General features: G+C 36.5%; 1 protein-coding gene and 1 long non-coding RNA gene across 3 annotated transcripts; both read left to right on the forward strand.

Annotated features, from left to right (window-relative positions):
- The first annotated feature begins 46 nt into the window (after window positions 1–46).
- Window positions 47–15,798, forward strand: Cue (Protein cueball). 2 transcript variants are annotated; one of them, XM_071787301.1, is made up of 7 exons: window positions 47–291; window positions 7,369–7,581; window positions 8,473–8,662; window positions 9,489–10,103; window positions 10,244–10,558; window positions 10,811–11,084; window positions 12,523–15,798. In XM_071787301.1, exons 2-7 carry the CDS (start codon window positions 7,425–7,427, stop codon window positions 12,625–12,627), a joined length of 1,656 nt encoding a protein of 551 aa, XP_071643402.1. In that variant the 5' UTR covers window positions 47–291; window positions 7,369–7,424; the 3' UTR covers window positions 12,628–15,798. The 2 variants fall into 2 exon arrangements, with proteins under 2 accessions (XP_071643402.1, XP_071643403.1); XM_071787302.1 differs by lacking the exon at window positions 47–291 and adding an exon at window positions 3,313–3,592.
- LOC139818567 (uncharacterized) lies at window positions 4,836–6,508 on the forward strand. Its single transcript, XR_011733443.1, has 2 exons — window positions 4,836–5,099; window positions 5,342–6,508. It is a non-coding gene; the product is annotated as an uncharacterized lncRNA (long non-coding RNA).
- Window positions 15,799–23,713: the final 7,915 nt, after the last annotated feature.

Consider the following 23,713-nt stretch of genomic DNA (forward strand, 5'->3'; position numbering starts at 1 on the left):
GTCTGCCTTGCCTAGTACTCGGCACCGTCGCTCCGGGCCGCTCCCGCTCGCTCGCGTTGACCATCGGCGACGTCCTGACACCTGGAGAACGGAGAACGGAGAACGAAGCTCCATAAATGAGACCACGCGTTCTTCCAAATGATTTTATTGTTTCTCGAGTAAAATCCGAGATGATTCGCGCGCCGTCTTTCTTACCCCTTTAAACAGAGAGGTGGCAGTGAAGTGAAATCACGACTGTAATTTGCAAATTTTGATTACATTCGCGAGAAGGAAACATTTTGGAGCGTTCTCGTAAGTTGAAGTCATGAATTTGATAATTTGTAACATATATATATTCTTTTTCAAGAATATATCTAATTGATACTTAGCTGAACTGATAAGAAAGCGAGGAAATGAGGAAAACCATATCTGCAGATATTCTATCGTCGGGGTGCGAAGTTTGGTTTGAAATAGTAAAATATTTTATAACAGCATACGATTGCGATTTTAATCTTGGCTTATTTCTTAGAACATTTGCAATTTGTACTGTGATTATTTATTGTGCGAGTTACTTCCATCATATCAGCGCGGGAATCGTTCGAACCGGATGATCTTCCCGCCGACTTTCGCTCTCTCGACTTTCGCTCTATTCACGTGTCATTTGTCATTTTGAGTGTCACATTAGTACTTAAATAATTTATTTCACTTATTTTTATATATCTCTCTCTTTTTCTTGCGTAAGGTCCTTTTAACGATATAACACTTCCAGAGAGGAGAGTATAATGCAAATACAAGAAATTTATACAAGAAATTCCTGAAATAGTAGAAATATAGTTTAAAATTAAATTTTGAATGAATTATTAATTCTCGAATTTTTATATAATAAGATATAAAAGTAAAATATAAAATCTTTGCAATTAAAGTTAAATATGCAAAATTCTTAATTCTTACAATTAGTTGCAGACGTTAGTTGCATACTCATCTCTAACAGCATGAAAAGTTCAAAGACCAATAAACGAATAAACAAAAAATGTCAAATTTAAAAATGTAATAGTTTAATAAATCCTAAATATACGTGGGACGTAATCTTTAACAAATTTTTTATCATTTTAAAACAAATGTTTAATCAATGATATAATGATTTTATTTTTAACGTATACATTTTATACTTTTAATGCTTTTAATTTTTCTTTTTAAATAATATATCTATAAAACTGAACAGCGTGAAATGCTAATCTTGCGTCGATAATATAGCGAGCTAGTGATAAAAATATTTGTTTATCAGCTGTGTAATTTGCAACTTGTAAAAGAGCTTGTATGTGATAAATTTTATAACGTTATGAAAATCATTTAAGAGATGCAATTATAATATTGTTATTCTAACACGACACATCGCCTACAAAAATAAGAATTGCACATTTGCGTGATATTAATAGTTATTTTTACACATTATTATTATATAATTAAGCCAATATTCGCTCATTTTTATAGATTACATATAAATGAAGGTAATCAAAATGGACGAGAGGCGGAATCATGTGTTCGGTAATTCTCGTAATCTTGGGAGTTCAAAGAAATTGTTTTACTAAACAAAACATTTCGTGTGATAGAAGTAAATTTTTTAACATACTTTTACATTTCAATTTCTCATAACGCACAGAAAGAATAAAAAGAATATTTTACGTCACTCAACCGAATAAAAATAGGAGCGTTCAATTTCTTTGAGCTTGAAAGTTTAGTAAAAAATTTTATTCTGTTATACGAAGTCCGTAGAACGCTTTCGCGTTCGTTCTTGAACGGTAAGAGTCGATTGGTAAAAACTCGGCGCGTTTAAATGGAAGCGCGAGAGGAAAATTGGCGCGTGCCGGGCACGAGCCGTGAGCCACGAGGCACGCGATTACAATGGCGTAGGGATCGATCGCATACCCCGATTTCGAGTTTATCTCGGACTTCTGCTCCGAAACGTCGTATCCGAGGAAAATAGATCGGTTGCTTGGTAGGACCTAAGGGGACGTGCATACAACTCGCCTTCAACGCGATTAAGAGATTTGTCTTAGTGAATTCTCCCGTTTACTCTGTAGTTATGGTTACATAATCTGATTTGATTGTTGCTTTGATGCATCTTACGATTCTATTTCGCGTGTAGGAATTTGTTATCGTGACTTGCTGAAAGGAAAGCTCGCTGAAAAATAAACGAAGAAAAATGACTTGCTTACAAAAAAATTTGCGTAAAAAAATTTTGACGTATAAAAAAGCACTGCTGACATAGAGTGAGCCGTTGTTAAAATCGAGATAAACCTGTTATGGAAAATGATAAATTAAATGATAAATGATAACAGTATTATGTGCGTATGATACGTGGAATGCGTTAATTAAGTTTAATAGATCGTGGCGGTTCATCAATTAGCGATTAAAACGCTGACCTTATGAAGAAATTAATAGCGCGACCTGCGGATCCGTTCGATTCAAAGCGCAGCGCAGCTAAAGAATATACTATAACACGTTCGATTCTCTCGACAATGAATTAGCCGATCGTGCAAAAAACGAGGAAAGTCATGAACAATTCACGATAAAAATTCTTAATGGAAGAAAGAGGAGCGAACTTTTTTGAATAATTCCTCTATAGAAGTTAGAATCTAAATATGTCGAAAAAGAATTTCTATAAATTCACACTTCTGTGATATTTGCGTTTTAATTGATCCGTCAGAAAAAGCTTTATTGGGGCGCGGGCGTAGCTTTATATTATTATGATAATTAAAGTTCACATATAAATGTCGCGTATTTATAATTAAGAAAAAGGAGCAAACTTCTTCGAATAATTCTTCTAAAGACGTTGGAATTCAAATATGTGTTAAAAACAGAAAGATTTCCAACAAATTTACACTTCTGTGATATTTACGAGATTCATTGATCCGTCAGAAAAACTTTGGAGCATATTTTTATATTATTATGATAATTGAAATATTCATACAAATATTGCGTATTTATAACTGATAAAAGGAGGAGCAAACCTCCTCGAATAATTCTTCTAAAGAAGTTAGAATTCAAATATGTGTTTAAAACAGAAAGATTTCCAACAAATTTACACTTGTGTGATATTCACGTGATTAACTGATCCGTCAGAAAAACTTTATTCGGACGTAACTTTATATTATTATAATTATTAAAGTTCATATAAATATCGCGTATCTATAATAATATTAAAGATACAGTCGCTCGTAAATAAGAGCGGGAACAGATAAGAAGATGATTCCGAAATGACACTCTGCTCTTTGGGACTAAATACCGCCGATTGGCACGTCGCCGGTCGCTGCGCTCGGAGCGGAGCCGTCGACTCGGAGCCGCGCGCGCGGCGCGCGGCCGCCTCAGTTCGCGCACGGCCGCTACGGAGTGAGGACGTGCGTTGACACTCCACGGCGCGTGTCCACTCGCCAAATACAGAGAGGGCTGCGTGATCCGTGTCGCCTGCTCGTGCTCCTCATCTCGTCACGGTCTGTCCACGCGAATGCCGAACGACTGCCAGTCATGATCTCCGCCGAGACGCGACACCTCCTCCCGAGCACGCTCCTCCTGCTGTGCAACCTCGTGGTCGCGACGTACGCCCGTTCCTGGGGTAAGTCATGAGAGCCGTCGGCCGTCGATCGTCCCCGTTGACACGCCGCGCCGGTAACGGGCCAATTTTCACCCGGGGGCGAGGGGGGGTTTCGTCGCGGCGCCGCACACCACGACTATACCGGCTCGTGTCCGTGCGCCCGTCCATGCATACGCGCGCGCGCGCGCGTATTGGTGCACGGGCGCCGACTCCATTCACCCGCGGCAGCTCGTCACGTACGCCACTTTTGCGCGCTCTCGGCCGTTCATCGCGCGCGAAAGCGGCACACACGCGCGCGCGCGCGAAAGCTGAATGAAACGCGCGGGTGATCGCCCGTCCTTGCTCGTCCTCACACCTGTTTTACGTAACGAATGTCAACGCGGTCCGGGGTGACGATCACGCGCGATTACACACACACGCGCGCGCGCGCGCGCGTGCGAACGTCAATGGGAAACGGGAGCGGGCGGATCGCGATGACCGCGAGATCGTCGGGAGAGATGGGCACGTTCCCCCGCCGCCCCGCGACGATGTCGGAGGTCATGGAATTTCGGACACTGAGGCGGTCGCTTCCTTTCTTTGAAGAAGCTCGCGTTTAGGCCGGCTCGCGTTTCCGCGACATTGTGACCTTATCTCGTTCGCGGTGTAACGGAAAATAGAAAGCCGCCGTACCCTTGAGTCGGTTCCCGGTTCCTGGTAGCATGAAAGAGAAAGACAGAGAGAGAGAGAGAGAGAGAGAGAAAGAGCGTGTAATAGAAATCAATTAAGATCGCTTAAAAATCCGGAGCCGAGAGAGTTCATTCCCATCTCGACGCGTCGTTAATATGCAAGCGTCGGATAATCGGCGACGTAATCGATACGCGAGCGCAATAATATGCGTGTCTGAATGTTGACGCTAACACGCTTTGGGAAAGCCAATAGTCAAAGATCAAAGTCATATGGAGCACGATAATATAAATAATAATATTATATAATCAGGAAAGAAACCATTTCTATGTCGAGACGCAATTATTTACGCGATCTAGAAATTGCCTCCTTGGCGCCAGTTTCTCCCTATATCTATCTATCATGCGATATTAATATATATTTTTTTTAATCACCGAGCGTGAAAAGTTATAAATAGATAATAGAATCAAATATGCGCAATCATCTCACGGTCTCGAAGATGATCGATTAGTCGTGAAAAAGATCTCACGACTGTTTCAGTTGCTATGCGCGCTTTTTATGAATTGGCATGAATATATTGATGTAGTATCGGCGAATACATCTAAGAACATCTTTTCGCATCGCTCGAGGTTTTAACGCGCGTGTCGGACCACACATGTGCTCCATGGAGCACGAAAAATCACGTGTGCGAGGTCGGGCAAAGAGAAACGGAACTCGTGGCGTGTAAATGAGACGACGCGTTATTGCAACGCTTGAACCTAATTTCCATAAATTTGCCTTCTAATCCAGTGACGTAGTGGATTTGTTCAAGAAGGTTCTAAACGTTTGTTATCTTACGCACGGAATCGCGGGAAGCGCGTCTGACGTAAGTGCGAATTTCGTGAAGTGTCGTGAAGTCTTCGAAAAAAATCATTGAAGAAACGGCAGTTTGGGAGATACTCTGATGTCCATTTCTATCAATGTAGATTAACTTTACTCTAATTAGTTTAACTTATTTTTTATCTTTTTCAAATTCTTAGAACTAGAAAAAGATAAGAGATAAATTGGACCGAGATTAAAGTTAATCTACATTGGTAGAAATGGACATGTAATATCATTGTTTCGCAGCGAAATTTCGTTCTTGCCCGACATGATGGATGTATCGTATCATTTGGAACGCAAGTTTCCTTAACGATATTTGCCTCAGGTATACAATTCTGTACCAAGTTCCGCTCGATCGAACAAATATAATACAGGATCAAACAAGTAATTCAGATAATGTAATAGTATTTTTATGCCAATATTTATACGATTCTTAAAGACGTTATATTGTACTTGGCAATAATGCATAGTGTTGTTGGAGGAGGCTATATGCGTTAAGGATCGGCCGCGGTGCTTACGATATTTTATGATGCATAATGCATAACGAACCGACATGAAGAAGAAAAATAGGTCTGTTTGAATCGCGGTAACTTAATCGTAAGCGGGCAGTTGTATCTCACGTGTAAATGGTAATAAATACATTATTTATGAATTCGAAGAGACTGAATTTGAATAAACGGAAATATCAATAGAGAGGATACAAATAGCAAAAAAAATAGATCTCTTTTATTATTAATAAGTTATGCTTTTCACACGCTGATCGTATTTCTCTCTTCGAAATCGTACTGCTTTATTTCAATTATATAAAGAGAAGAGAATAGCGCGCGTCTAATCTAACAAATTACAATATTGAATTACACATATAATTTCAATGACTATTCGAATTATTATAAATGTACTATCGATCTATTTATTTTAAATAGTGTAAGTTACGATTTGCCATTGGATTATTCAACATTGAAATTGGAGAGATTGCTATAGAATGTCGTGTTAATTGATTGACAGCGTGATCGCGGTACTTTCCCCTCTGTTTTTCAGCCAACGCGGAAAGTGAAGGAAAAAAACGAGATAATCTATCTAAAAATTGTATATGAACCCAACATGTCACTCGGTCGCGTTGATTTACGCTGACGGGCGATAATTATTGTGCAAGTTGACGGATTAGAATATTTCCCGCAGAAATTTCCGCGATGCGCGCTTGCGTCAAAATCTGTCGTAATCGCAGTTATCCGCCCGATCGTAGCTCACAGGTCGGTAAACCGTAAATTCGCTTCGTAATAATGCGGCGAGGCTATACGGCGTCTAAACAAAAAATGCGACAGCTGCGATATCTTATCGAATCGCAGTGCCTACGTGCACGAAATAGATACGCGGAAGTGCAATTATTAAAAAGTCGTTCGGTTATCTCTAACATTCTTTTTCCGTCGTTCCTTGCCGTTTATCTATCTCATTAATCCTATCGCATCGATCGCAGTTATGCATACTACACCACAGGACACAGAATTATCTTTTTACTTTGTAAAAACTTGTTTTTTTGTGCGTTTTTTATTATCAAGTCTGAAAAGGCATTAGAACAAATTCATGGACAGGAAGTTTATTCGTTATCATTGCCCGACACTTAAAATGTTATCGTTATCCGCCAAGTTTTAATCTGTGTTGCTATACTACGACTTAGAAATTATTCGGTAATAGAGATATTATGTAAGCGTAACGAAAGTAAAAGTTTTGTTTTAATAAGTATGTACATAAGTTTATCGATAGATAGATCGAAGCGTAAACGTATCGCGCGAAAAACGCAACAGATTCTCAAGTAGCGCGCAACGTGCGATCGTACTTCCTCGGGAATTGGCGCGAAAATACCATCGTTGATTGTGAGATCGGAGATTTTCCTCGATACCGCGTTATCGCTGATAATCTCGAGCGCTGCACAAGGTTCACTTGACGTAATAATTACATAATCACAATAACCAATTACGATACGTAGTATTTTCTGACTAATCGATGATAAGAGCTTAAAAGCGATGATTTGTGGTAGATTAAACTGTGACGGCAATCTTTCTGCAATTCATTCGCACGTATTTGCAAAAGCATGAAAACAATTTTAATTGTTTTTTAATTCATCAATCTGATTAATAGACAATTATTTGCTTAAAACTTTATTTCGCGCTTACAAAGCTTTTTCCCGAAAGCCTTACTGGCTTTTTATTTGATTCTAAATGGTTAGTTTATTTTTCTTGAGATTAAATTCTAAATTAGGGTTCTTCTCTCTGCAGACTTAGCCGTGGTGATCGGGAACGAAATCGACTTTTTCGCGCGAAACAGTACACCTATGGGCCATGCCAGCATCGGAGAAGCCGTTGCTTTAACCGGAGTAACGTACGATGACACTACTCGAACGATGTATTTGTCTGACGTAAGGAACAACGTATCTATATTCAGCAACGATCTCACGGAGAGGAATTTCACGTCAACCCCTCTGCTGAAGAGTAAGTACAAAGCGTGCAAATTAATCTCTTAATTTAATTACCACAGTGAGGTCGAGAGATAACAATTTCGTGAATATTCTTAAGAACGTCCAGAAAGATTTATAACTTCTTTTTTTAATTTATTCTATTTTCGACACAAGTACATCACAACAGTTTATATTCTTAAAGATGTATATGATTAAAAGATAGCGTCGCTCTTCTTTGAGATAGCATGATTAAAATAAGATATATATCATTATATGTATAGTATTTTAAATATAGTTCATTATTATTTATTTACATAAGATCGCTTATGATGTTTAAGGAATACGCTATATTTGAGAAATTTTCTCGTTTACTAATTAACTATAGTTTTATCTCTATCGATAGGTTGTTATAATATGAAAATGATAAAGTGTAGAAGGTATCAAAATTCACGCGAACGCGATTTTCACGGTCTACGTTTTTACAAATGCCAACGACATCGTTTTCGCTTGATAGGCGAATTTTTAAGAAATTCCGCGGAGTTTGCCACGTGCCTCATAGACATTTGCGCAATCCAACTGGTTTTATTAGTGAGAAGTAATTTATTCGGACATAATCATAAATCGGAAAGATCTTTCGCGCGGATTTCTTCGTGATCAACGTTGATTGCGTATACGATAACCCTAGGACCCTTCAGTTTCCATTTTTTCCGACAAGCAACATAGTCTCTTGCTAAATGTTAAATCGAAAAGATATTACATAAATTAACATTTGACAAATCTTCGTGCGTATTTTCCTCTTTAGAAATCTCCGACGCGGAAGAAATTCGAAATAAATGCGTGTTTACCGTGAAATGTAAATACGACCTATGAGATGAGATATATCAGAGATATCTTTACATTACATAATTGAATTGCATGTCCGTAGAAGAGAACGGAATGCACATCGTCGGGATCGTTTTCGACACGTCGTCGCGCACTTTGTTCTGGGTCGACGCCTTGAAGGACATCATCGCGCAGATGCACGTACCGCTGAACGGTGAACTGGGTGATCCTGTCGTTTTGCACAATCTTACCGGGAGCAGCCCACGTGGTATCGCCCTCGACGTGTGTAACAGGTATGCCATTTACAATCAGTCCTGCGTCAATAGAGATTGTTACTCCGTCCACTGCAGATCTGTTCGTAGAACCGAGAAATGTCAAACGGTTATCAATAGAAATTGTAAATTGCAATAGTAAAATATAAGTGAAAACCGTGACAATGCAAAGAATCTGCAAAGCTCTAAGTATATCAATTCTTAATAAATTTTATTACGATATTAAATTATATTAATTTATAAGTTATTAAGATAAATTTCATCAGTTTTATTATATCTGAAGTATCATATATAATTCGGAAATTATTTTAGTAATATTATCGATTGGACACATTATGAATAAAGCAATATAGCACAAAACAGAAACATTAATAGCTGTGCATAGTATATTGAAACAAAGCGAAGTAAAGTGCATGCAGAATAAAAACAGATCATATCCCATATGGATAACTGTCGCAGCAATTCCCAGTACATTTATCCGTCTCGCATTGTCAGCGAATGCTTTATAATAAAAGGAAATAAATAAAAGTTGAAAATGTGAACCTGAAAAAAGGCGTTGCTCTCACTGGAATATTCCGATCATCTGTTCATTTTGTATCGTCAAAGCAATCTATTATATAACAAAATGTTTTATAATATTCCATTACATTTAAAAAGATTATTAAAAATGTCATCCTATAGTTTGACTATTATATTGTATAAATTTTATTTTTAGAAGTTTATATTGAAAGATTTTCTTTTTATAAGTGATTATATGATTATTAATACAAAATAAATTTTATACGATTTATTCTTCCAATGCCGAATTAAAGAGGGAACAAACAATAATCGCAAACTTTTTCTTTAGCCGCATATACTGGGTGAACAGTAATATCTCAAATCCCAGTATCGAGTGTTCTAATCTCGACGGAAGTGATCGGACGATTGTCATCAAGGAGAATCTATATGAGCCCCTATCGGTGGCGATCGACCATGCGGAGCGAAAATTGTACTGGATCGACGACGTCGAGGGGATCCACTTCAAGATCGAGCGCAGCAACTTGGACGGTAGCCAACGGGAACTGCTGGTCCATAGCAAGCATCAGCAGCCGGTTTATCTGGCGGTGGACAGTGAGTCGATATATTGGTCCGATTGGGTCTATAGCGCGATCTGGACCATGCCGAAAAACGCCAAGGCTGGGGATATCCCAACCAAATTCAAATCATACTATGACTCGAGAAGAGATGCCGATCCGGCCGGCATCGTGACGCGCGACAACGTCGGCCAGATCGATTGCGCGACGATCCTATCGACGATAGAGAAGAGAACGAACCTGTCGGTGTCAGCTCCACGATCGGCGGCCACATTCAATAATTTAACTACCAGCACAGAGGAATCGGATTTGACCACCGAAAGCTCCAAATACTGCCTAAACGACGGCCATTTGAACAAAACAAGCAACACGTGCCGGTGTAAAGAAGGGTGAGTAACTTTACTAAATATCGCATAAATCTATATCTATAGTTGCACAAAAAAATTTTCACAGATTAATGATATCTATTAAGTTAACTAAATGTTTCCGTGTTTGGTAAGCAATTTGAGAATTTGTATAATTCTTGCAGGTTTAGCGGACCCTTTTGTGAAATTTCTCTCTGTCACAATTACTGCCTCCGTGGTAAATGTATTGTAAATCATCACGGACTTCCTGAATGCATATGCACAGACACATTTAGCGGCACCCGCTGCGAGACGGATGTCTGTAATGATTACTGCCTTTACGACGGTGAGTGTTCCGTCCAAGATGGAAGGCCATCTTGTAGCTGTAAATATTCCAAAGGGACCCGATGTGAAGAGCCGGACGATATCGCGGAGATCTGTACAATCTATTGTGCGAGCGATCGCATTGGATCACACAGCATCAGTTTGACGTCGTGCAGGTATACTTCGTAGATTTCTTATTCGCACCAATTAGTATTCGATAATTTTGTATATATGTGTTTCCAATATTTAATGACAATCTTAACATAGAAACATAATTAGAAGCTTAAAGATCACAATTACACTTAAAAATATTAATATTAGTTTGTAACAAGATCGTTGTGATTCAGAGAGATTATTCGATTTTGAAGGCAACCTATATGTACATAATTGCATATTATGTATATTAATATCTCATTGTGTATTAACAGGTGTACAGACTCTAATCAAACAGCTGAAAGAATTACGCTTAGCGACAGTTTCCAGAACGGTACGCTGCTACCAATATTCGTAGCCTTCACCGCTCTGCTTCTTGTAATGCTCGCCATACTCAGTTACTATGTGAACAAATTACGGAGGCGACCGCGAATCAAGAGGCACTACGTGGTCAGTAAGGGCGTTACGCCGCTCACATCCCGACCGCAGATACCGGATCAGTGTGAAATTACCATAGAGAATTGTTGCAACATGAATATCTGCGAAACTGTGAGTGATATGTCATCTAAGTAACGCCCTATGGTAATTGATAGCATGCGTAGCGTCAAGGCTTGCTGACGCTAAAGAAATTTAAGACCGAATCTCCCGATGCCCGTTCTCCTCGTGTTTCGGATTTCCTTTTGCTTCGGATGCAAAATCATGAATTTATGACTCTTCGCAATCGCGGTTATCATGCTGTTATAATTACGATAAGTTATTAGAGAAGAAATTTTATTTGGCTCTGTTGACAAGAACACGCGATTGCACGACTTTTTAACTTCGAAGAACGCAACGAAATATTTTTCTCAAAATCTTCTCACTACTTTTAATTAGGATTATAGATGACTCTCTATGCTTGGATATCTTCCTTTGAAAGAAGATGTTCAATTAGTTTGTGCATTATGAAGTACGAATTTTTAGGCTGTTTGCGTATCTCTACCTTAAAAAGAAGCTTATTATACGCTATATAATAAATGTCACGGAAATGACGGCTTTCAGAACAGTATTGCGTTAGTATTGTTACGTTGTGACTAATTCTAACTGTTTGTTTATTATTTTAATAATTTTATTTAACTGTTGTTATATAAAAAATGCATGGTTACTTAAAAAATAAATCTGCAATGCGAAAGATATAATTTTATCGATTAACTTAGCATATATATATATAATAGACTTTCTAATTATTTATTTTATCATGCACTTGTATGCTTTTTGTAATCAACTTTATATAATCTTCTTTTTATGCTTCGCCGATTTTATGCATTCTTCGTGCAGAATAAATTTGTCAAAAATTTATATTAATCGCGAGAATGGGAGTAAATATGTGATTGCCAGTATTCTACATATAATTGAAAAATTATTAAATTATTTTTGTAGTCTTACTTATTATTTTATCCCATTTTATAACAGTATTTTCGAAATTTACTTTGCCAATGGAGAAAGGTCAGCATTAATAAGGAGAGGGCAAAGTCAAATTATATTATCTCCTTTATGAGCTCGGCTAATGTGTTCACGCGTAGATTTCAATTGCGTGCGCAATGTCAACGATCGAATTATGCTAAGATTGGATCTGTTTTGCCGTTACATTTCAATTTACCAATCGGCTAAATTGGAACTGTAATCCTCGTACGGTGTTAATTGTGCGATAACGTCAACGGTTATAGTCTTGTTTTTCTCGCGCGAAGTTCTAAAACACGATGTATATTTGTTACTTAAAATAAACGACGATTATATTAAGAATAAGACTTCCTACAAAGACGCTTGCTTGCTTTAAGAACTAATATTTTACGATTACTTGCAAATATTACAATTATTCGATGCATTTGAAAAGTAAATTTTGCCATGTGCTAAGCTATTTCTAAATTTGTATTTAAATAAATTTCTCAATTTATTTCGCCATTTTTGCAAAAATACGAATCAGCGATAACAGGATTTCGTTCTTTTACAGCCGTGTTTCGAACCAAAATTACGAAATGGTGTGTCAAGGAGCAATAATATGAAAAAGGAAGAGAAGAACTCCTTGTTGGATAATATGGAGGGTAATTCGTGCTAGCACATGCTACTCTCGTCTCGTCGCATGAAATGGCGAAAACTCTGCACGAGCTCTGCGCCGCGTCGGAGATCGTATTCGCGGGACTGTTCCGTGTGTTTGTATATAACACAGCGGCGAATTTTAGTATTGTTGTTAAGTTTGAAAACATCCATGTTGATGGGATGCGCATGAGCGCGCTATATCGACGACGATTTCACTCCATTTTGAAAAAGGAAGCCAAAGGTCTTTTTAGAAAGTCCTATTTCTTAGTACGTCATACACATTAGGGCTGTGTTTTAGAACCATTTTGTCACTTAGTAGTCATTAAATTTATCATTTGACGTTGTTAGATACTTGTTTTAGGAAAACTGGACTATATGTTTTTCTAAATCTGCCAAACGCAATTCCTCTCGCGCGCAAGAAACGCTAAAGTTTTAAATAAAGACGCGAAATGTTATTATAATTTCAAGATATAAATCATATTTCTGATTATTAATGTATAATATTACCGAATTATACTTTTTTAAATCTTTGTGATTATATAATAACTGAATTTGTTTCTAAAACAAAATGTCGCGAAATTTAAAATATATAACTTTTGACAAAAATACAAAGATTTGACAGAATTTCGAGCTTGTAAAGCTATATTGGAACAAGACTATATTGGTATTGATATTTGAGATAAGCAAGCGAAAGGAAATGTGTACGCAGTTTAGTACTAATTTTCTCATAATCTATCTGATAGATATCTGCCAAACAACGTAATTCTAATATGAAAACTACTATAATTCTTTATACTTTCATTTCTGTTAACTTCTCGTATGTATCTCTTATATATCATTTAGAACTTATTTTATATATCATTTAGAAGAGAACTCAAGTGTGTAAAGTGAAAAGAGAGAAAGAATAAGGAAAAAGTAGCTATCGCAGTCATAAGGGTTGCGCAAAAGTTGCCTTAAGCGATAATTCTAATCGTTGCTCAAAGTACCATTGAGTACATTCCTGAAAGAAATTTAGATCGCGATATGGCGTCGCAGAGATAAGTGATTCTCTTATAACATTTTTTGACTGAACCATCCGTCAATGGACTTTACAGTACATAATTATATGAGTAATTTCATGGCGTTAGATCATAATTCGATTATTAATACCATTCGTCATTCTTTGATTTTACATATCGCGTTCGTGGGAATATTTGCGCAAAAGCTTCATATCTCGATATAAGCGCTTCTCTCTAACTCCATTCTCAGTTAATTCACTAAATGAATTCACTTCGTGTACATTTTCGTAATCATGTTCAACCGCTGACCATCTTCTTTATCATACTGTGAGTACAATGTACGCGTGTATATATGTGTACACCTAACATTCGTGAATATACGAATGAGCTCGAGTTGGATCGTGCTTTTACGCACTTATGATCCTTTAACGTGAATTTGTACCGCTGCTGAATATTAAATTCAACTCGGGAATCGTTATCACTGACGTAAATTCATAGTAGTGATATGAAAATGTATGTGGCATTGTCTAGGCAACTAAATATGTAATACATGTATACATATATTACATTACGAGGTGTATACTAGATGAAAATAGGAAAATGTTCAAAGAGTCACAATGTATATAAACGATCCTCAAATATCCTCGAAATACTGGATATCCCCCAGTGATAAAATACACTGCAGATTTATGAATAAACTTTGCCAGAAGTTTCCGATACTTATACATCAATGATATCCGTGGTTTTTAATCTAATTTTGAGGATCGTCAGAATCGTTTTTTTTTTTGCATATAGTTTGAAGATACCTGTAGGGTTCATTGCAGAACAATACTCCGTTTATTTACTCCGAAAACTTTTGTTCTGTATCGATATATGCAACGCGGAGCCAACTTTTAAGTCTTCTTCTTTTCTTCCAATTTTATTCCGTCGCGAGAGTGAAAAATAATTATCCACCACTTTTATTTTGTATATGCGTGCAATTGTGGTGGTTACAGCGAACGGGCGAGATCATATACGAGGCGAATGGTGCACTTGTACATAACAATCAATTTTATTTTGGTTTTTTTCGTTCTTAAGGAGGATAATCGCAAATTTTAATCTTTTTCGCCCATATCTTTGCGCAAATCGGCCGTAATGCATAGCAGTTACTTAAAGCGTACAATCTGCTACGTACACCAAAGTTGTTTTTGCTAGTAATAATAACGTGAAACAGAGTACAATATTATTGGTTTGCAGGAATTATATCGCATATTGATCCGAGTTAAGACATGATTAGATCTTTTACGATGTTATACGGAGGCTTCATATATAGAAAACATTTTATTTTCAATTCTAATCACGTTAGAAAGTGGCAAACCAATGATTATTACGTTGTTCATTTAATTGTTTATTTATAGGAGTTATGTTATATTTTATGATACGGAATAATGTTCCTGTCGTTGTGACAACAAATTATTCGCAGTACATGACGATACTTTCTGTTCCTGTATACGATAGATGCTACTTAAAAAAAATTGTCATATTTGCTTTTTAAATCTACTTTATAATTTTATATTAAAGATTTGCGATACATTTGCCGATTCTATACATATATACAATATCTGTATATATATACATATACAATATACATATTTAAATATGAAAAAATATATATATGAAAGTTGCGCGATCTACGTATCGATATTGTATTTGGAAAATAGCCCTCTCCCACACACTCATCCCCAGAGACGGGATAGTGGATTTATGGTGAAAGGGTTATATTCCTGAAAAATATAAAAAGCCATGATGATGTATAATATGCAATATGTCTCCGTACAATTTTGTTTTATGTATATTCAAAATGATAAAATTTGTTATATGCAATATTTTTTCGAATTTGCTAAACATAATTATCTTTATGCAGAAATGTTAATTTATCATCCTGAACATTTAATGTTTGATCTCTATTGTATTGTACATTACATATTTTCTGCCTAGAGATTCGAGAATTTATTGCATTTACTTTAAATTATGTACTTAAACTTGGTATGTGTTAAGTCGTACTTAAATTGCAATTAAATGATTAGATTTTTTAAATTATTAAATATAACTTCAAAAGTAACATATTGCATATTTTGCATCCCTTTACAATGGTTATACTGCTGGTTGCTATTGTATACAGATTAAAGTGAAATAAAATGGATTATCTCTTATTACTGATGTGTCGTTATTATGTATACCTCATTTCCTGGAAAAGTGTGATAAATAGATTTGAATTATAATTTAAACATACGTTTTTGTTTAAAGAACAGCTATTATACACTGGATAATTTTAATGTAGATATCCCTATTTAGATAATAATGGATTTTACTCTATGAGATGCAGAGATTTTTTAAACTGTTAAAATTTATTGAGAATAAGCGATTCCAATCGTGTATATCTTTTACAGATCATTTTTATTTCTATATAATTAAAGATATTTACAATTTTATGAATAATTGATGCAAATGAGCAAACGGTTTTATTACGTACTTTTATTACATAAATGTATATTTATAAAAGACATATTAAGTGTCATATGTACAATAGAATTACAATAAGTGATAGTTCGTTCCATTTTAACAATTTTAAACAAATAAATTTAAAAATGTTGCTAAGATTATATTTAAAAAATGGGTGTTTTGATTCTTAGAAAGTATATAACATTCTAACTAAAGGGAGCGATAGTTTAGAGAAATTAATTTTCTGTTATGCGTATATTACTTATGAAAGAGCAAAGCAAGATATTCATGCACTCTCAAATTTATATTAACTATCTTGTTAAATATTAAATACGTCAATTAAATAAAATTTATGTTGATTATACTTGAAAGATCATAAAAAATCACGAAAGAATTTTAGGTTATAAGGCAAGCGAATTTCGAGCTTGCAGTCGTCTGTAATTCGTGCGAAATCGCTCCTGTTACGCGGGAAGCATGTTGAGCGAGGAGGTTGTCCGGATTGCAGTAGGTATTCCGCGGGTGTTTTGAAATGCGAAATGCACTGAACGATACTGGGTCATATTTCGAGAAATATATTCATTTTAACATTGTTATGTGAAATATATTCATTTTAACATTGTTATGTGTCCGTTAATGCAAATCATGCTCTCTCAAACGTGATTTGACAATAAAGAGTTTTAAAATGCTGTTGCATACGTTTTACATTTCAGTTATGCGAAACTTTCTGCCGCATTTTGCGTTTGCATAAATTTTTCAAAAGAACATAATTAATGACTATATTTTAATAATTAGATTAATAGAATACTGTAATCTAAAATAATAATTAAAAAATAGCAAAGAATTTAATTATGCATCAGTAAAGACGTTAGAAGACAATAAAAGTTAATAGAAGAATTAATTCGGATGATAAAGTAGGCGAAACTCAGGTTTCGGACCGCGAAATCTCGGAAATTTACTCCTGATATATCAGGAAAGCATGAGAGCGAGGAGGTTGTCCGGATTGCAGGAGGTATTCCGCGGGTGTTTTGAAATGCGAAATGCGCTGAACGACACTGGGTCATATCTCGAGAAATATATTCATTTTAACATTGTTATGTATGTTTTAATGCGAGACTTGCTCTTTCAGATGTAATTAGACGATAAAGAGTTTTAGAATGCAGTTGCATAATGTTAGACAACAAGAAAAAGGTAGCTGCGAATACCGACGAGCTAATACTAACGTTGATATGTTCTTTGATATAAGACATATAATTTTCTTGAAAAGAATTAAACGATAAAAGTTTTAGAATGTATTGTAAAAAGGCGAGGAGAATTGAATCATTAAGACAAAGGATATTTCTCAAGAATCGTTGATTGTCGCCCGTCGCCTTTCTGATTTCCATCCTTTTCGTCGTTCGCCATTTTGTAACAGCACTTTAAAACTTTTTATCACCTAATGTTATTCGAGAAAGCATGTCTCGCATTAAAGAACCCTTAAACATATTGGTCATTAGATTAATACAATATTACAATCTTAAATTATAATTTAAAAAACAGCGAGAATTTAATTACGCATCCGTAGAGATGCTAGAAGATGATAAAAGTTAATAAAAGAATTAATTTAGATGATAAGATAGGCGAAACTCAGGTTTCGCACCGCGAAATCTCGGAAATTTACTCCTGATATATCAGGAAAGCATGAGAGCGAGGAGGTTGTCCGGATTGCAGGAGGTATTCCGCGGGTGTTTTGAAATGCGAAATGCGCTGAACGACACTGGGTCATATCTCGAGAAATATATTCATTTTAACATTGATGTGTATCTTTAATGCGAGACTTGCTCTCTCAGATATAATTAGACACTAAAGAGTTTCAAAATGTTGCTGCATAATGTTAGATAACAAGAAAAAGGTAGCCGCGAATGCCGACGGACGGCGTTGGACGAGAAATTCGAAGATCCGAAATACCACACGCAACACCAAATAAATCTCGAGAAATACGTTTATTCTAATATTGTCATTCATTTATGTGTCCGTTAATGCAAATCATGCTCTCTCAAACGAGATTTGACAATAAAGAGTTTCAAAATGCTGTTACATATACGTTTTACATTTCAGTATGCGAAACTTTCTGCCGCATTTTGCATTTGCATAAATTATTCAAAAGAACATAATTAATAACTATTAACATAATAATTAATAACTATAATACTTAGATTAATAGAATTCCATAATCTAAAATAATAATTAAAAAATAGCAAGAATTTAATTATGCATCAGTGGAGACGTTAGAAGACAATAATAGTTAATAGAAAAATTAATTCGGATGATAAAGTAGGCGAAACTCAGGTTTCGCACCGCGAAATCTCGGAAATTTACTCCTGATATATCAGGAAAGCAGGATGAGCAAGGAGGTTGACGGAGGTATTCTAAGCGCGGGTCTTGCCACCCCACATTGCCTCCTCGTAATCACGCTGTTATTGGTCAGAACGCGGGAGCCTACTGCCCCTCCTATGCACACCTGCCAGCGCTCTGATTGGCCGTAGGCTGGGCATCCTCGTCGCGCGCCCGGCGCGCCGTTCCGATGGCGATGGGTAATAGTGGAGGTAGGCGTGCCGCTGCTCGAATACCTCCACTAAAACCTCCTCGCTCAACATGCTTCCCGCGTAACAGGAGCGATTTCTGATGAATTACAGACGACCCAAACTCGAGATTCTCGCTTTCCTCATAACCTAAAATTCTTTTTATAATTTTTATGATCTTTCAAGCGCCAAACGAATGCACGATATATTTCTCATCGTTATTACTTAATAATAATTTAATATTAATATCTAGTTAAATTAATGTTAAATTAATAACGTTTTATTAATTACTTTTTTATATACAATGTACATACTATATGTATGAATAACTAAAACTATTATACGAATTAATGCAGTGCTCGCGTGCTCGGCCGGCTCAGCGGAAAAGTTGTAGAAGCTCCGAAATGCGCTGAATGACACTGGGTCATATCTCGAGAAATATATTCATTTTAACATTTTTATGTATGTTTTAATGCGAGACTTGCTCTCTCAGATGTAATTAGACGCTAAAGAGTTTCAAAATGTTGCTGCATAATGTTAGATAACAACAAGAAAAAGGTAGCCGCGAATGCCGACGGGCGGCGTTGGGTGACAAATTCGGAGCTCCGAAATGCCACACGCGATACCAAATAAATCTCGAGAAATACATTTATTTTAATATTATTATGTATTCTTTATTACAAGGCATACTCTCTCGAATGTGATTAGACGATAAATAATTATAAAATGCTGTTGCATAATGCTAGCCAGCGAGAAAGAGGTAGAGGCGAATGCCGACGGGCGGCGTTTGGACGACAAATTCGGTACTCCGAAATATCACACGCGACATCAAATAAATCTCGAGAAATACGTTTATTTTTATATTCTTATGTATTCTTTAATACGAAGCATGCTCTCTCGAATGTGATTAGACGATAAATAATTATAAAATGTGTGTTGCATAATGCTAGCCACTGAGAGAGAGGTAGCGCGACTGCCGACGGGCGGCGTTTGGACGATAAATTCGGAGATCCGAAATACGATACGTGAGACCAACTAAATCTTGAGAAATACGTTATTTAACATTGTTATGTGTCCTTTAATGCGAGGCATGCTCTCTCGAATGTGATTAGACGATAAATAATTAAAATGCTGTTGCATAATGCTAGCCAGCGAGAAAGAGGTAGAGGCGAATGCCGACGGGCGGCGACAAATCGGAGCGAAATGCCAGCGATACCAAATAACGAGAAATACGGCGAGCATGCTCTCTCGAATGTGATTAGACGATAATAATTATAAATGCTGTTGGCTAGCCAAAGAGAAAAAAGTAGCTGCGAATGCCGACGGGCGGCGTGGACGACAAATCGGAGTTCCGAAATATCACGCAACACCAAATAAATCTCGAGAAATACGTTTATTCTAACATTGTTATGTGTCCTTTAATGCGAATTAGGCTCTCTCGAATAAGATTAAACGATAAAGAGTTATAGAAACTTGTTGCATAATGCTATAGCTATAGCTAACGAGAGACAGAGAGATAAATGCGAATGTCGGAAAGGTAGAAAACTCCGAAATACAATAAACTCTTTATCGTGTAATTTTATTCAAGAGAGCATAATTTGCGTTATAGAACACATAAGAATGTTAGAATAAAGATATATCTCTCGAGATTTAACCGGTGTCATTCGTCGCATTTCAGAGCTTGTCTATATAATGATTTCTGACTTTCATAAAACGCTTTTATATCTCGGCAACCGTAAATGATAGAAAGATGATTAAAGAAAGACTTTATACTTTATACTTTGCCCTATTGGTATTACTCACAATGTATTACTTTCGTTTATTAAAGCAATAAAGCGCGAGCTGGCCAAAAGAATCGTGCGCCTCGCCATTCATCATTTTCATTAAACGTTTATATCTCGGCAACCGCAAACGCAATAGAAAGATGATTCAAAAAGCACTTTTTAGATCGTGCTCTACTCTATCAGAACTGTTCACTTTTATTATCGACAATTATTTATTTTGTAATTAGCGCTAATGCATGGATGTATGACATCTATGTGATTGCAATATCATCAATAATACATCTCACATTAAGGAGGAAGCTGTGACAGCGTAAACGACGCTGCTTTGGAAACAGGCCATTCGCTACTTAAAATAAACCTTTAAAAATCAGCAAAAACGTCAAAATATTTACGATAGACGTTGATGCCGCGCGCCGGCATTCCCGGACTCGGTGATCTAGGTCAAGGCCAAAAAGTGGATCAATAAGTACAGCTGCTCGTGACGTCATGACAACCGCCCGCCGCTCAAGTAGGGTCAAGGCCATGTGTTGCTGGCTTGGCGCGAGAAAAAAAGTTCTCTCTATCGTTTATCGCAAAATATCTGAGCAACCACCGAAGATATAGAGATGATTGAAAAAGGACTGTTTAGTTTATACTCTGCGCTATTGGAATATCTCGATTTTATTACTAACAATTACGTCCTTCCGTTTATTTAACATGATAAAGCGCGCGCGTGCCGTAAAGATCGGACGCCAAATTATTTCCGACTTTCTTAAAACGCTTATATCTCCAGCAACCGTAAATGATAGAAAGATGATTAAAGAAAGACTTTGTACTTTATACTTTGCCCTCTTGGTATTACTCACGTGTATTACTCGCACGTATGTACTTTAGTTTATTAAAGCAATAAAGCGCGAGCTCGCCAAATAAGAATCGCGCGCCTCGCCGCATTCATCATTTTCATTAAACGTTTATATCTTCAACGCGAATTATGTTCAGTATTCTATAACTCTTTATCGTTGAATCTTGTTCGAGACACCTTAATTTGCATTAAAGAACACATAACAACGTTAAAATAAATGTATTTCTAGAAATATGTCCTGCAATTGTTCGTCGCATTTCAGAGCTTACGTTCCGCCGAGCAAAGGCATACGCCAGCTTCTATTTTTTCTCATTAACTAATAATATGTAAACAACATTTTATAATTATTTATCGTCTAATCACATTCGAGAGAGCATGCCTCGCATTAAAGGACACATAACAATGTTAAAATGAACGTATTTCTCAAGATTTAGTTGGTCTCACGTATCGTATTTCGGATCTCCGAATTTATCGTCCAACGCCGCCCGTCGGCAGTCGCGCTACCTCTCTCTCAGTGGCTAGTATTATGCAACAGCTTTCTATAACTCTTTATCGTTTAATCTTATTTGAGAGAGCCTTATTCGCATTAAAGGACACATAATAATGTTAGAATAAACGTATTTCTCGAGATTTATTTGGTGTCGCGTGTGATATTTCGGAGTACCGAATTTGTCGTCCAAGGCCGCCCGTCGGCATTCGCCTCTACCTCTTTCTCGCTGGCTAGCATTATGCAACAGCATTTTATAATTATTTATCGTCTAATCACATTCGAGAGAGCATGCCTCGCATTAAAAGACACATAACAATGTTAAAATGAACATATTTCTCAAGATTTAGTTGGTCTCACGTATCGTATTTCGGATCTCCGAATTTATCGTCCAACGCCGCCCGTCGGCATTCGCGCTACCTCTCTCTCAGTGGCTAGCATTATGCAACAGCTTTCTATAACTCTTTATCGTTTAATCTTATTTGAGAGAGCCTAATTCGCATTTAATGCGAGACATGCTTTCTCGAAATAAACATTAGGTGATAAAAGTTTAAAGTGCTGTTACAAAATGGCGAACGACGAAAAAGGATGGAAATCAGAAAGGCGACGGGCGACAATCAACGATTCTTGAGAAATATCCTTTGTCTTAATGATTCAATTCTCCTCGCCTTTTTACAATACATTCTAAAACTTTTATCGTTTAATTCTTTTCAAGAAAGTTATATGTCTTATATCAAAGAACATATCAACGTTAGTATTAGCTCGTCGGTATTCGCAGGCTACCTTTTTCTTGTTATCTAACATTATGCGCAACTGCATTCTAAAACTCTTTATCGTCTAATTACATCTGAGACAGCAAGTCTCGCATTAAAACATACATAACAATGTTAAAATGAATATATTTCTCGAGATATGACCCAGTGTCGTTCAGCGCATTTCGCATTTCAAAACACCCGCGGAATACCTCCTGCAATCCGGACAACCTCCTCGCTCTCATGCTTTCCTGATATATCAGGAGTAAATTTCCGAGATTTCGCGGTGCGAAACCTGAGTTTCGCCTATCTTATCATCTAAATTAATTCTTTTATTAACTTTTATCATCTTCTAGCATCTCTACGGATGCGTAATTAAATTCTCGCTGTTTTTTTAATTATAATTTAAGATTGTAATATTGTATTAATCTAATGACCAATATGTTTAAGGGTTCTTTAATGCGAGACATGCTTTCTCGAATAACATTAGGTGATAAAAAGTTTTAAAGTGCTGTTACAAAATGGCGAACGACGAAAAGGATGGAAATCAGAAAGGCGACGGGTGACAATCAACGATTCTTGAGAAATATCCTTTGTCTTAATGATTCAATTCTCCTCGCCTTTTTACAATACATTCTAAAACTTTTATCGTTTAATTCTTTTCAAGAAAGTTATATGTTTTATATCAAAGAACATATCAACGTTAGTATTAGCTCGTCGTTATTCGCAGCTACCTTTTTCTTGTTATCTAACATTATGCAACTGCATTCTAAAACTCTTTATCGTCTAATTACATCTGAGAGAGCAAGTCTCGCATTAAAACATACATAACAATGTTAAAATGAATATATTTCTCGAGATATGACCCAGTGTCGTTCAGCGCATTTCGCATTTCAAAACACCCGCGGAATACCTCCTGCAATCCGGACAACCTCCTCGCTCTCATGCTTTCCTGATATATCAGGAGTAAATTTCCGAGATTTCGCGGTGCGAAACCTGAGTTTCGCCTATCTTATCATCTAAATTAATTCTTTTATTAACTTTTATCATCTTCTAGCATCTCTACGGATGTGTAATTAAATTCTCGCTGTTTTTTTAATTATAATTTAAGATTGTAATATTGTATTAATCTAATGACCAATATGTTTAAGGGTTCTTTAATGCGAGACATGCTTTCTCGAATAACATTAGGTGATAAAAAGTT

The sequence above is a fragment of the Temnothorax longispinosus genome, chromosome 9 (assembly GCF_030848805.1).
Source record: "Temnothorax longispinosus isolate EJ_2023e chromosome 9, Tlon_JGU_v1, whole genome shotgun sequence".
In the NCBI taxonomy this organism is placed as follows: domain Eukaryota; kingdom Metazoa; phylum Arthropoda; class Insecta; order Hymenoptera; family Formicidae; genus Temnothorax; species Temnothorax longispinosus.